Raw genomic sequence first — 16,274 nt, 5'->3', positions numbered from 1 at the left:
CTATTTCTTTCTCATTCAGACATTAAAAATTCAAAATAATAATCAACTAACTATTTGTAACCAGGTAATTAGCCCTCAAATGAATCCAGATGATATATTTATAATTTTATATATATAACATAAATGCAATGTTAATATTTTACTTTGATCTATATTTTAGAAGTCAATATACATTTTCACTATACAAATGCACTGGCAAAAGGCAGTTACTTATTCTCTTTAAGCAAATCTTTTAACTGTTGTTCATTCTTTGAAATAGACCAGTTTTACAAATGAGAGTCTTCCAATATTAGAACTAGCCAGATGAACAATTTTTCTAAAGCAAACTTTAAATTAATTTTGAGTAAGTTAATGTTTGCCATTGATTCTTAGTAAAATATATTGATGACTATTAAAGTGTGAAAATTAAATATGATATAAGTATTGATTAGTTCCTCCCAGTAAATTACTGATTTGAAATAATTTTTGATATAAGAAGTTGTACTTTTTCTTTCTTGGGAACAAAATTGAAAGAAGTTTCTTCTACTAATAGTCCTTCAAAGCACATTCAAACAGTGTATGATCTATTGAAGAGAAAATTAGATCCTATCAGAGATGCTGGCTTAGTTACAATTAAGCAATCAGTGGAATGTTGAGAACACTAAGGAAACCAAAATGCTATACCTGAAAGAAAGTGTGCTGCAACGTAAATACCTAAGACCACATAATCAGAGTCAGGTAATAGAGGGGAACAGAAGCTCATGACTTAACCTTTTCATCTACAATATCTACTTTATTGATATTCGTATTCTAGTACTATTGACTCAGTTTTTCATAAAGATTTTAATTTTTCTTTAAAATTCTCTTTATTATCTTTAAAAGAAGGTAAAATATCATAAAATAATAAATAAACCAGCAATAAGCAAACCACAAACCTTTAATAATTTTCTCTTTAGCTACTCTAATCATTGGTAGCCCTTAGGCCATAACCAGTTCATATTTGTTTTGTTTGTTTTGCTTTATGTGACTTAACCAAATTTGAAAAATAATTTAAAGCAGTAACCAACTTCAGAAAGTTCTGGCTTGTCTTTAAATGTCCGATCTGATAAAACGGCCTTCATTGTCCTGCACAGTGTCTCTTGGCTTTAGACAAACAGTGACCGTCCTTTTCAGTTTATTGACTAAAATCCCCACTCCACTCATTTCCATGGCCTGCCTGGCCCTTGCAGGCATATGAGTTTGTGATGTTTCAAGGTTTGTGAAAAGTATCTACATTATAAAATCATTAATATTTATATTTAAACAGATAAAACTTTCTACCTAAAGTTTTAACTTACATTGGTAAATTTAAATATATTTTTTTAAATTTTTCTTTCATTAAGTTTCCTTCATGATATAAACATATAATTTTTTAAACCATTGATTACATTGGCAAAACAGTGCCTATATTCAATTTCCTCTACAATGTTAAACTTTTGTAAATTTGTACACATGAAAAAGATAATCTTTAAAATGGCCTATAATCATATTAATGCTTTAACACAATGTAGTTTAGAGGTTTCTTGTATTTGTTCAGTGTGATTCCTTTTTGTTTGTTTTGTTTAGCCACACTACTAAAAATACTTTTATAGTCAAGATATATATTAGAACTGGCCTCTCCATAATATGGTAATTACCTAATGAGGACACTCCCAAAAAATAAAATTAGAGTTTTAGAATGCCTTTGGATGCTTTATATTGCAGAGCCAAATAATGGAGTACACACAGAAGAAAACATTTTAGCTTTGATATTGAGTGATTAAAATTCAAGTCAATGTGAATTAAATTTCATGTCATCCCATTACGCATATATCCTGTGTATTTAATTTTGATCATTTGAGGTTCTAATGAGAGAGCTATAATTCTGCAAATTCAAATTAATTGTATTACTTGGTTATCCACATGCCAGAGATTACAACAGAAATCTCAAGATCTGTCCCACTTAATTGTTGAAACCCTCTTCCTCTATTTTTAGAGAAGCCATTTCTCATTTTCTCCAGACACATTCTTTCATCTCTTTCTACAACTAATTGAGAATTCCTTCGAGAATTCTTTAAAATAGATAATGATAAAGCACATAGCCTTTAAAATACCTAATTTATAATTTTCAAAAGTGGCATAGTTTAATTTCATTAAAATATGTAAATAAATGATGCCGAGCACATTAAGTTTCAAGCAAATGTTTATTATATATCATTTGTTCTTTTATATGAAAATGGGAATAAATCTCCCTTTGTTTTTATTAAAAGTAATTTGAATACAAAAATAAATACTAAATAATATTTGTATCTTCTCTGCCTGTTGGAACTTGTCAATTTAACTTAATAGAGCAAGTCTATCTCGATTCTACCTCTATGTTTCTCTTGCATAGCAGAAGTCTAGTTAGTGGCATGAAGAGAAAAATCTTATAAACTATTAGGTGAATAGAATATTGAGAGGAATTATTCTAACATATGATTTAATCTATGTTCTAATAATCCTGTCACTAAATTGTAATTGATTGTAAATGGGTTAGAAAGGAGCACACATGTGTTGCAACAGTAGACATCTGGTCACCTTTGGTAGTCCTTTTCCAAAGAGTTAAGCATTAAATATATGTTTCAAAAAGTTTATTTTGTGTAGTTCAAACAGAGAACCATTTTTGTTGGATGTGTAACTTGGAAGTTTTGTTTACATTATGTCCTTAGGGATTTTCTTTGTTTTAACAGCATACAACTTGACAGAAATACACTACCCAAAAAGGGACTAAGGTATATATTCTCTTGGCACAATTGCTGCCTTTCTTTCTCTGTTGTTACTTAAACTGTGTGTGCTGTCTTTCTTCCTCTTTGTTTGTTTGCAGTGAAGCACCTGATATTGAGGATGATATCACTTTTAAACCTTTCTCAGGCCTGAGGAGTAGGTGAGATAGCCCTCAGGTAGAGAAGCTCAAAGAGGACGAGACCTAAGTTAAATCCAATGTAAATACCATTTATGGGGGCAGCAACTTTGGTAGAATGCAGAAATCACTTCTGGAAATTAAAATTAACTTCCCTAACTTTTGCATTTTGGGGGCATATGCTTGCAAAACCTCAAATCCCATATAGTGTAAGGATGTGGCCAGGTAATGTTGAAAGGATGCTCTAATTTGAAGCAAGCAAAATACATTTTCATCATCAGAGGACAAATACTATAATTAGGTATGAATTTTTAATGAATTCTTTTGGTAAAAATTCAAGAGCTTTAATTTCTGTTTTTTTTAAGAATGCTTATATGTATCAGATTAATTTAAATATTAATTAGTCTAGTGTTACATAATCTCAAAATAACTTTTCAGTTCATCATAAAAAATAAAATATAATTCATGCCCATCCATTGTTGCACACTTTTATCTGAGGGGGAGATATAAAATGAACTATAATGGAGCTATGGCACCATATGAACATAAAAAATTGATTGCTCTTTGGTGCTAAGAATTTACTTATTCTGGTGAAAGTGAGTACTGGCCAAGTAGGTCTTCCACAGTGTCCCTTTTATCTCCAGTTCCTTAGCAATAGCAAACAGCTTGCAATAAGTCCATTTTAAGATTCTGTTCTATAGTGTATCTATGATAATAAAAGTGTAATATGCTAATTAGACCAGACGTCCTTCCGGACGACCTTCCTGATGAAGCCAGGGCTGCGAGGGCTGAGGAAGCCACCGTGGCTGCGAAGGCCAAGCCCCTTGCACAAATTTTGTGCATCGGGCTTCTAGTTTTCTAATAAAGTAAGAACATTCTCCCTCCTTTTTTTAAAAAAAAAAAAAAATGTAGATATGATGTCAAGTGGCATTTTAACCAGTAAATATATTAGCTGTTAATTTATGTTCCATTCCCTCTGCTTTTCTATGACCATCACTCCAATTCCCTTGTCCACCATTTTCAGTCTATGTTTTCACCCTTTTCGAACCCTCCTAAGCACTGTGCTTTTGAGTCCTTCTCAATTAACTCGGCTGCCTGCTCATTGTTTATAGTTTTCAACTACATATCTCACAAAAGCATACTTTTTTTTTCAAAATTCTCTTTTCATTTCCCTGTGAGATTCAAACAGATGGTGTCAAATCATCTGGAAGAACTAAGCACTTATCATTCAATTCAATCTATTTGAGAATGTTGTGTAGTCTGAACAGTAAGCTCCTCTCACTTGCTTCCCTCTCTGGCTATTGCTTTGCCCCTTTAGATGTGCTTAAGTGTCTCAGCTGTGCTGTTTTGCAGATACACCCCATCATCTCGGCAGGCCAACCAAGAAGAGGGCAAAGAGTGGCTGCGCTCCCATTCCACCGGAGGGCTGCAGGACACCGGCAGCCAGTCGCCTCTGGTCTCCCCTTCTGCCATGTCAGCTTCTGCAACAGGAAAATACCACTTCTCAAACTTGGGTAAAATAGTCTAAAACAACATTCTCACCTCATTCCTTTCGCCACCCACCCTCACAGGAGCTCCTGTGTCTCTCCCCCAAATTGTTCGTTTAAAGAGGCGATAAAGGCACCCTGGGAGTACTTTTATTTGTGTGATTACTTACAGTTCAGGAAATAATTCCCAAATAGTATGCAGTTTGTTGCTCATGACAACAACTTGACATAGGTTGTTATTTTACAGTCTAAGATCCCAAGGGGCACAGGCCTGAAAAGAAACCCCACCACTAGTAAGAAGCAGAGACAGTCATTGGTTCCAACACCCAACTCCAAGCCTAGGGGAGTTTTTACACTTTAAAAGGAGTAAGACATCTCCTTGTGTTTTCTTTAAAATGTATTTAAAAACCCTTATAACAAAATTAATCATCTTATTTGTAGAAAAATAGAAATAATTATTAAAGTTAAAACCCTCAAATGCATATGAAATTCTCTACTAAATTAATGCACTGTGAAAACCTTTGGACAAACATGATAAAAAAAATCACTAACTAGCTTAGCTGTTGGATTACTTTGTGCTTAGTATCAATTGTATAAAAGATAAAATCACTGGTATAAACACAAGGGTGTAAGAAGTCTAAACATGCCAGTTATTATTTAATAGATCCATTTTTTCCATCCAAAATACATTTTTGGGTAAAACTTTACTATTAGTGACAGTCCCAGTGAGGCATCTCAAACCTAGTAAGACTCATTGTCATCTTCCCACGAGTGATAACAATTGCTCAGATTGGTTTTTCACCTTGCGCAAGGGTTACTGATAGAAAATTTACTGTCAACCTGCAACTGCAGAAAATTTACTATCAACCTGCAAGTGCCAAGTTCTGTGTATTTGGTGGACTCTCCTGCATACAGAGTGATGTTTAAACACCCTTTTATGGAAGTGCTATGTATCTATGTTTGTGCTCCCAGGGGTCCCTCCACCTTGAATGACTTTCTAACTCACTTTCTCTGCTCACCCTTCAAACTATTCAGAATTAACCCCTTTCTTCTATACTCATAGAAACATAGAATCTTAGCTGGAAGAGACCTACCTCAAAACTCAAAATGATAGTCTTTGCCTGGAAGCTTGGGGAATTTTAGATTTCTTGTTTTTTCTTTTCCCATTAAAGTGGTATATTCTTCTCTAAAAAGAAACCTGCAGACTTTAGGAAGACAATCTTTTCTTCATAGGCTACCAGAAAATGTCATGTTATATTTCTAGCATGAACAATAGAGGTAACTTGCTGGTTTTGTTTAATATTACTTTAGTGATTGACGTACTGCTCTCATGAAAGTGCTGGGAAAAAAGAGGACCTTCCCTGCACCTGTTAGTGACCATTTCAGAGGCAGACTCTTGGCTTATCTTAAACAGGGACGCCCTATAGATTTATGCTTCCATAAGAATCGGAATCACATTTTCACTTTCTGTCAACCTGCTAGTTTTATCATCCAAGCCCCATAATAACAGGCTATGTGTGCTTTGTTTTTCAGTGAGTCCAACAAATCTGTCTCAATTTAACCTTCCCGGGCCCAGCATGATGCGCTCAAATAGCATCCCAGCTCAAGACTCTTCCTTTGACCTCTACGATGACTCCCAGCTCTGTGGGAGTGCCACGTCTCTGGAGGAAAGGCCCCGCGCCATCAGTCATTCAGGCTCCTTTCGAGACAGCATGGAAGAAGGTAGGTGTGGGGGGAGATACAAGTGAGGTTACTTTATTTAACTCTGAGATTAAAACTATCACATCACTCATATCACAAGAATTCCTGAAGAGTAAATAAAGGAGTGTGTGAACTCTTATTTGATGAGCCCTGACGCTTGAAGAAGTTTCAGTCTGCATTACTTTTTCTTTCTTTATGTATTTGGAAATATGCCAGAAATTGTTTCGATTAATACTGGACTATAGAATAGTTCAGAATAAATTCTCATGCAAAAAATTACTATTTGCCCTCACGTATCAAATGTCAGAGTGAATGTTTTGTTTGACATCTCTGTTAAAGGGCCATAAGGATATAAGAATCAGAAAAACTTATCTTATGAAACTACCATGTTGTCAGAAACTCCCTCTTGTGTTAGTTTTATATCATATCATTTGTTAATTCATATTGTATTTACTTTTTGCTTTATAAGTTACATTTCCTTATTTAATGCAATGAAATTCTCACCTGTCCCAATAAATTTATTTGTAGTTATAAAGTGCTACATGAACACCTTATAAAAAATTCAGGAGGCTTAATTGATTTTCAAATGTATATAATTTTCTAAACTATAAAACCTCAAATGTCAAAGTTGATAATAATCCTGGGAGATTTTCCTCTTTGATTTAATGAATGATTAAGTCCTCATAAAGGAACCGTGGCACTCACATTATAAAGCATATCGGTTAAAGTTAGAATAACAGTAAATGTATAAGTTCAAATTGATTAGAATAAAATCAAACATTAAATTGCCCGTACTCTGCTATTCCTTAATAATTATGTATAAAAGAAAGGACTTCTGGTCTTGAAACTTACTAGGGCTTAAGCCTCTGGCCATCCATTTATTTGTGGAATGAACATGAGCAAATTTCCTAACTTTATTACCCCTAATTTCTACATCTGTAATTCTGCAGGTTTGTTATGAGGATGAAATTAAAGAATAGTTTTGTTCCTTTCTCTGCCCCCTCCCTACCTTCTTATTTAAAGTATCTTTGATTAAAAGCTCAGGCAGCTATGAAAATTAGCTCATGGTTTTCAGGTCACCGCTGTGCGCACAAGGTGCTGGCACTAAATCAGTTCACCGCAGTTGCCACTGCTTTTGGGATAGTCACCAAACCACTGAGCTCACTGTGAGAAAGAGTGGGTTCTACCCTGAGAGTCGCCTGATTACTGCAGTGCAGATAGAAAAAGAGATAAATAATCTCCAGTGTTGTCTCTGCTTTTCTGAAATGGTTCTATCACCCTCTTTATAAGCAGGCATCTTATAATACTGCAGAAATAATTTGCGAAGCATGCTGACGGGTTTCTAGAGTGCCTCATTTACAAACAGAATGCTGTTCATATGCTGGGAGACTCTGGCCTTCCATTTAGGAGGATTAAATAATCTGCATTCCTGGACAAGAGCCTGAGTGGGCAAGATGGCTTTTTGATGGCTACGCATTGAATACTGAATTATTATAATTCTTAAAGTGTGGTCTAGAATCAAGGAATCATTGGGCTAGAGAGATAGAAGGGAGTTTAATGATGCACTGCCCAATGCTCACAGTGAAAGATCGGGAAACTAAGCCACAAACTCTAAGATCATAGACCTGTAAGTATTAAGTGATCATAAGTAATACAGTAAATGGCAGAAATACTGCAGAAGTAGCAGAAAATTAACTGAAAATGGATCTCCAGATTCATTGTTCACCTTCTTCCTGGTATACCTCACTAGTTCACACCAGGTTGAAAGAATGTGCTTTAAAAAAAAAAAAAAAGGCTAACATTTTGCAGGTCTCACAGAATGGTAGTATTTGCAGTTTCCCCGTCCTCTCCAGACCAGGGTGTAAGCACCTCCCAAGTGTTCTTGTCATATCATTGCTCTCGATCATATTTATGTTACTCTATTGTAGTCATCTTTTTAGGTGTGTATCTTTCTACTTCTTTTTAAGCTCCTAGGATAGTGTCATTCATTTTGTAGTTCCAAGATCTAGCAAGCACCTGTCAGATTGTGTGTACTCAACTAATGTTTATTTTAATGGATCTGTAAGCAGAAATAACTTCATAATATCCCACAGTGAAAAGACAAAGGACTTTTCTACAAATATAATCAAGCACAATTTTATCCACATTTTGGGCTTAATATAGTGAATGTGCAGATATATACAGCACTCTGTTAATTGAGATGGTATTTTGATATACTGGATAAGAAACACTATGCAATTTCCATTCTTAATTTCAGTAAGACACCACCTTGAAATAAGAAGTATTTTTCTATCACTAAAATTACAAAAGAAACAATAATTCTCCATTTAAAAATCATAATTAACTCATCAGAAATAATGAACTACCAAACTGGATAAAATTCTTACTTGCCTAAAAGTACATGGAGAAAAATATTAAAAATGTATTTTTGTTGTATAAAAACAAAATAAAATCAAATACATAAAGCTTTTTAAAGTTTTAAGGTTTATGGCAACTGTAGTTCAGGTTTTTTTATTTTCTGATTATTAAATCTGTAGGCGTTTATTATAGTTTTCAATATGTGCAAAGCATCCCCTCTATAACATGATAAATAAGGTATTTTAGGGGATAGGTATGCAATCTTTCCATGTCTCAACGTTTTATGTTCAAAAAAATGACAACAGACTTATTCTTGGGTTCTTTTGTCTAGCAGTTACGATTTTATTCCCCTGTTCTTCACTCTCGTAAAGACATGGTATTCCGGAGCAGATGCTTCAATCTACCTCTTGTTCTCTTTTGTTTCACCCAGTTCATGGCTCTTCGTTATCACTGGTGTCCAGCACTTCTTCTCTTTACTCTACAGTAAGTATTGGCTGTTAAGGAAAAGCTTCTGCCTTTGCCAGGCATACACATGATTAAGGAGGCTGACATTTACACAGAAGTTGCGCAGTGAAATAAGGGCTGTATGTGAAACACTCTAAGCTACTGCATCCCCGATAAGCTGGCAGGTACTGTAATAGCTCTTCTGTGGCCCACTTCCCTGTGCTTCCACTTGACTTCTATGTACTCGTTATAATCCATTTATGGAAGGAAAACTGAATTTCACAAAACCTGTTAGGATATAACTTGGAGTCCCTGAAATCATGTAGTATGCTCTACCTTGATTTTATAATATTGAATTGTTTTCCTTGTTTGGTTCCCTGAGCTGTGACTGATCATTGCATTGTACTATGGTATTTTTTTATTGTATTTTTAAAGTTGTTTTTTTTTTTGAAAATATTATACCAAAGGATGAAGGCTTCAGAAGCTTAGGTATTTTTTATAATCTTCTGAATTAGAATGTAGTTTTTAAAACTTTATTTCTTAGAGAAATGCCAATTTGTCAACTCATTTTCCCAAAATGTGAAATTATATTTTATTTTTACCAAGGTGAGTTTTCTGTCTACTTAACATAATTTAATATTTTTTTAAAAATTAGTCTTTAGGATTTTATTTTTATAGGAGGGTTCTTTCATGCCTAGGTAAGAGTGAGGTATAGTTAGCTTACTGAATTTCACTGAGACTTGAGTAGTATGAATAATTATTAATCCAGCATTGAAAGGTTCATAAAAAGTTCACAGCCTTGACTGTTAACTGAGTAATTAAGCATTAAGGGAAATACTGATTTTTTTTCACTCTTTTTGTTAGGTTCAAATGTTATAGCCCTCTTTTTATAAATTCATCTTAATATTTATTGCTTTACATAGTTACTCAAAATTAGACTATCACCAGCAAAGACAATATTTTTTTTTATCATTTCTCCTTTTAATGATTAAAATTGCCAATAGATTCTGTAACTGAAAAAATCACTATTAATGTTTAGATAAATCTACTATGTTAGGGAACTAGATAAAGAAGTGAGAAATGTGAAAATGTATTGGGAAAAATGCCTAAGAGGAATATGTTAAGAGCTAATATCCCTTCTATTGAGTTAATGCCACTATTTATCAGGGAGATGTATTCTGACTGAAGCCATTGCAACTAAAGTCTATATCTAACATAAAAAAATGCAGCATCATTATAATAATACTGGAGGGGTGCACAAAATTTGTGCATGGGTAGGGTCCCTAGGCCTGGCCGGCAATCAGGGCTGATCGGGCCTTCTGGTTCCCGGCTGAGGCCTCCCTTCCCTGGCTTCCGGCTGCTGGCCAAGGCCTTTCTTCATTCCGTGCCGCCCCCTGGTGGTCAGTGCACATCACAGCAAGTGATAGAATTCCCTGTCTCCTGGTTGAACTCCTGCAGGGACACTTTGCATGTTAGCTCTTTATATTTATAGATTTTAAATATACACAAATTTTAAATATTTTGTAGCAACATTTGGATAAAACTACCTTTATGAAACATAAGAAAAACTCAAAAATAAAAAGAGCATGAGTAGAAGAAAACAGATGGCTAATTATGTATATCAGAGTCCAATAGATCTTCTGTGGTAATAAAACTGTTCTATAACTGCACTGTCTAATAGAGTAACCACACATGACTGTTGGGTATTTGAAGTGTGTCTCTCTTGTGACAGAAGAGTCAAAATTTTTTAATTTAACTAATTTAAACTTAAAAAAGCATATATGTCAAGTAGCTACTATATTGGATATTGCAGGTTTATTGGGAACAAAGGAAGTACATTTAAAAAATGCTTCTCATTTAAGTTAGGAAACATAAGTGAGAAGTATTAAGAGTGCAATATGAAATGTGAACAGAGATGAAAATAAAGAGACTATATACACAAATTTATTGGCCAACATTTAGAGATGAATTGGGTCCTGGTGTTAAGTATGAAAAGCCACATGGTTAGGTGATCAAGCCACATGAGAGGGTGATATTATTAGGAAATTAGTAAATTTAAATAGTTCTATTAGAAATGATGTAAATTATATACTTGAATTAACAAGTAACCTGCAATAAAACAATGCATAATTGGAGAATTAATAAAGAGAAAAATTAAAGATCACGAGGAGTTATTTTATCTCTAACCCTCCTTACCATGCACTGAGATTTAATTGACAATGATAAAATATCTGTGGAATTGCTTTTTAAATAGGAAGTGAAAAGGCAATTTATCATTATTTTTATGCCTTCTTAAGGACTCTGGGTAAAGATTCTGTTGATTTTGCATTCTTGCCTGACTATATGAGTAATTATTATGTGGCATCAGGCAAGTTGCTAAATTTCTTTGGACTATACCCATAAAATAAAGATGGAAAACAGCAGACAGATTACTCATGGTTTTTCTGAAATAATTAGATAAGACCAGGGACATTGTATACCATAAATCACAAAATGTTGTTAATTGTGTGGTTCTAGAAAGCACCATTTATATCATAGTCCATGTAATGGTATCATTTGAAGTATGCCCTGCATAACTAACACAACTGTACACGGTGTCCCTTCGTAAAATAATTAGTGTTTAATATAGATGATGTGTTGTAGAATTGTGCACCTGAAACCCGTATAATTTGTTAACCAGTGTCATTCCAATAAATTCAATAAAAAGCTGGGGGGGGGGGGGCGGAGAAAAAGAAAAAAAATAATTAGTGTTCAGGAAGAAAAAGTTTCCCTTTTTACACGAACATTAGGCGTTATCTCTATTAGGTAAAATACTGTTTCTATTAAACATGGGTATAAACCATGTTTACTGCAAAGCTCTCATTTATGCAATTTATGGAATTACATATTTTGCTTTAAAATATTAAAACCCACTAATAAAGATGGCTTGTTGGGCAGAAACTTTACCTGTAAAATCACCAATCTAACAAATCCCATTGGAAGAATTCTTTCTTCACACGTACCTCTACTAAAACCTCTACCAATTATAATTGGGAAAATTTTTCATTTGTATCTTGTTATAAAGTGTGTAAATCACCTTCTAGAATTCCTGAGCCAAGAGATTCTGGGAGGTTGCAAACTCATTACAAATAACAGGCCCAGTGTGATCTGCCAAGTTATTAACTTTCTGTGCTTGTTTTTTCATCCAAACCAACACTGTGAAATCAGAGCTTTGACTTAAAAAAAAATAAATTTATTTTTTAAAATAAACAAAATATCTAAAAACATTGAGATGAAATTCCTCTGGGGTTACAGTCCCCTGGCATCGCCCCCTTTAGATATTGGCATGTGCTTTCAGGCCAGTCTCAGTCTCCACCTCCACTTCTTTTCGTCCTGAAGTTGAGTTTGGTTGTTGTTATTGTGCTATGGATTTCTCATAGGAAAGGAAAACTCCTCATTATCCATATACTACTTATGGAAAGTGAGAAAATAAAAGATAGCCTAGGAAGCTATGCAATTTTATTCTTAGGTCCCAGAACCCTTTTTATTCTCTTTTTAAAAATATATTTTATTGATTTTTTTACAGAGAGGAAGGGAGAGGGATAGAGAGTTAGAAACATCGATGAGAGAGAAACATCGATCAGCTGCCTCCTGCACACCCCCCACTGGGGATGTGCCTGTAACCTAGGTACATGCCCTTGACCGGAATCAAACCTGGGACCCTTCAGTCCACAGGCCGACTTTCTATCCACTGAGCCAAATCGGTTAGGGCCCTTTTTATTCTTCATATGCCTGAACCTGTAATGCATTTACACTTTCCTATTTTTGCAATAGTTGTTTTCTGAATGGCTATATTGTATATTAAAAACTTTATTGAACCTGATTTGTTCTTGGAATCTAATTTGTGTTGGTATAATAAGAGCAAGGGCCATGTTTAGTTTATTGTAGACCCCTTTAGCATTTTCACTAAGGCACAGCTAATACTAAAGTAAATACATTTTTTAATTTGTAAATTTGAACGGATGAATGAATGGCCAAACAATGGCTTACAGAATAATTAATAATCTCATATATATTTTTTAGGTAAGGTATTTTATAATGTTTACCATCCTTCAGTACATTGGGCCTGCTTTAAAATCATTGTTTAAAATGGAAAGTAATATCATGCCATGCCTAACCCACTGGAAAAAAAATAATATTCTTGTTTATTGCTTCAACTTTATAGTAACACCTAACCAGTATTAACAGCCAACTATAGGAAATAAGGTGAATATTAAAGCAAAAGATAATGCTGAAAAGTCAGCAATGAGAAAAGTCATTATATACAGTATATAAAGAATTAATATATGTAATAATTACTTTTATAACTAGTATATGTAACTTATCCTGGGCATGTTTAATGAAAAAAAGTGACCATTTCCTGACTATTTATAAAATATAGAATACATTGGTGGCTTGAAATACACAAGTTATTTATTGAGTATTAGTTTCCTATAATCTTTGAAAGTCTAGAAGCAGGATTTGGGCAGAATAAACTGGCAATATGTATGCAAAGTTCTAGGGAAATCAGATAGTCATAGTTAATTGTGTTCTATATCATATGGCAAACACCCTTCAGCTTTCTCTTGATTTTATGAAATTTTTATTTTAAAATGCTCCCCTACTTATGATTCAGAAACCAAACTTATATGAAACCTTGACATTATTAAATTTTAAAAATGTTTTTACTTAAAAAATTTAAGTTGAGATGTAAATATTCAAGCTTTATGTTAACATATATTTTTAAAACATTTTCTTATAAAAGCTACTAAGATTCCACTACTTAACCACTTTTTTATTTAACCACTATATTACTAACTATACATCATTTTTAAGAGTAGAGAAATAGGAAAGACAAAACTCAAAAGATTCTTACACATAAAAATATTTCAATGTTTAAAATACTTTGTTGTCCTTTATGTTTTCTGGAGGAAAAGAAGATATAAAGATATAAAAAGTGGTTCAGATACTATCTGCATCAATTAATCAGGCCATACCCCAAAAAAGAGATAAGAGATTGTTTTTCAGCTTTGGATCTGCTCAAAGCAATAAGCAGACTTGTAATGTTCAGCGATATTATGCATTCTCCAGCTTCTTCTAGAATGAGAGAGCTCCCCAAATGTATCGGTGCACACAATTCATACTCTGGCATTTCGCAGCCCAGCACAAAGAAGAAAAGCAGAGCTGGAGTCTTCTGCAACTGAAGCCAAAACGCTCCTCCGGTTTCTACAGCAATCCTCCTTTGCATAATCTGCATTAACTGATTTTCCTCAGCCACTTTGATCACCACCTTAACCCTGGATATCTTAGTGTTTTTCTGACTTGCAGCCAAATAAACATAATTAATAATCATTAGGAAAACTAAAATAAAATAGAAACTAAAGACCTGATTTCTGTGGTTATCAGTAGAGGTCAATATTTTTCCTGCAGCTTTATTGGGCATTCTTTATGATCTGTAAATCACAGAATAAAATTAGAGCTCCTAAAACTTGGCTGCAGATCCCTATAATTTCATGGAGTCTGCATCCTATAATCTGAATTTTAAAAATCCAACATTTTTAACCTTATTTTTTTTAGAGTATAATTTTACAACTATTTTGTTTTTGGTCTGGATCTTAGAGCAATACTATCTCAACTTTTCCTTTGCTTTTAAGGCATATTATATATCCATAAGTCAAATAACCTATATCTTAAAGTACTACATGGCTTATATATAAAGAAATATTCAGTTGTAATTCTAAAGGTCCCTGTTCTTACTGTTTTAATATTATGCATTTTACTATATTCTTGTTAGATCATAATATTTTAAATACAAAGTATAATTATTTTACGTGTGAAATGAATCAACATTATAATATTTTTTTCGCATTTCTCTTTTTCAGGCTGAAGAAAAGGCTCATTCAGAGGTAAAAAGCTTGTAGCATTTTTATTTTTGACTACGATCTTATATATTTATGCTGAAATGAGGTTTTCTCCCACTAGAGGGCTCTGCTACAATAGCATACCCCTCCAGTTATGGATACAAATAACTGAAGTAGTTGATAAAAGGTCTTGGATATTTCCTCATAAAGAAAATGAAAGGCAGTGTTTAGAAGCAAACTCTCCTCTCACATTATAGATTGGAGACTTAGCTAATAAATTGTGTCTAGTAGCAAGCACTCCTAAAATCTTTGATGGATGAATGAGTGTGCAGTCTTTCTATTTTATTAGTCTTTTCCCTCACAGCCTATAAAACTAACTGCATAGGCTTGAGGAAACTATTGAATCTTGAGCTGCAGACCTCCACAACGCAGGCTACCAGCATCCCAGCCTATCTCGTTGGTGCCAGGACTTTGCTGCCTGTAGTCACCACTTTCTGTCTACTGTGGTATATTGTTCTAATCACATACATTTCAGAAATACGCACTTCCTTGCAATCACATACAAATGAGAATTCAACCTGGAGAGAATATTCTTCTTCTGACTCTTTGTATAAGAGTTGTGTTGGCCAAGAAGAGCAGGAGGACTTTAATTAGGCCTTTATTTAAGGCACAGTAATGACTATTTGATTGCTTTACACTGAGGCAATCAGACCACAGAGAAAATAAATGTCTTGAAAACAGCCCCTACAAAGGAACTCTTTCCTTTGAAGTCATATTTTATTGCCTTTAATGTAAAATTTGTGATGTGCTTCAAAATACTGAAAAAGTATTGATTATGCCAATTTGATCTTTGCAATTGCTAGACCAAACAAGTGATTATGGTGTTTTTTTTTAAAAAAACAAACATTTTATTGTATGGACATAGCAAGGCTTCTAACATTGATCATAATATAGCCACTGAAGTATAAAAATGCCACATCTTCTTGCCTTATTAGTAGTTATCCAGCTCCCCTTTTATCATTCATGTCCCATAATGAGTCACGGTTGTTAAAAAAATAATTTACAGTACTTATATAATAGAGACTGCTAATTTGTGAAAGCTTCTTTGAATTTGGTTTAAGAATAATATGGATTCTTTGATTTCTGAGACTATTTGGTCATCATCATAGGAATGTGACTCAAAAGTTAATTGGGGCTGGGATGTATCTCTTTTAAAAAAAACGAGTGGAAAGGAATCTCATTTTCTGAAATTATAAAAATGTCCTCTATCTCTGCTTCCAGCTTCCAGCTTCCAGCTCACTTCTTTTTTAGTCTCTCAATATTGACCACCATTTATTCTCCATAATAATAGAATGTGAAGGGGAGTAAAAGGAAAAAGACAAGTAATGAACTGTGTCAAGAATGCTCTTTCAAACTAAGGCAATATTCCAAAAGTCCAAATACAACCAAAGAAGACTTGTTTTTGTAAAAATGGGAAAAATGGGAAGCATTAGAGTAGATTATGTGGCA

At 33.9% G+C, this 16,274-nt stretch overlaps 1 protein-coding gene across 4 annotated transcripts in view; it reads left to right on the top strand.

Moving 5' to 3' along the window:
• Window positions 1–16,274, top strand: part of NAV3 (neuron navigator 3) — an 832,877-nt gene that overhangs the window by 745,610 nt on the left and 70,993 nt on the right. For all 4 annotated transcript variants that reach the window (XM_070409676.1, XM_070409674.1, XM_070409677.1 and 1 more), the window contains 5 exons: window positions 2,727–2,768; window positions 4,250–4,410; window positions 5,917–6,105; window positions 8,873–8,925; window positions 14,787–14,810. In XM_070409676.1, the coding sequence (XP_070265777.1) occupies window positions 2,727–2,768; window positions 4,250–4,410; window positions 5,917–6,105; window positions 8,873–8,925; window positions 14,787–14,810 (469 nt within the window). The remainder of the gene's footprint in view (window positions 1–2,726; window positions 2,769–4,249; window positions 4,411–5,916; window positions 6,106–8,872; window positions 8,926–14,786; window positions 14,811–16,274) is intronic.

This window comes from Myotis yumanensis, unplaced genomic scaffold (assembly GCF_028538775.1).
Source record: "Myotis yumanensis isolate MYYU_CA2020_CCGP unplaced genomic scaffold, mMyoYum1.0.hap1 SCAF_3, whole genome shotgun sequence".
NCBI lineage: Eukaryota > Metazoa > Chordata > Mammalia > Chiroptera > Vespertilionidae > Myotis > Myotis yumanensis.
This window is presented reverse-complemented; position numbering and strand designations above follow the sequence as displayed.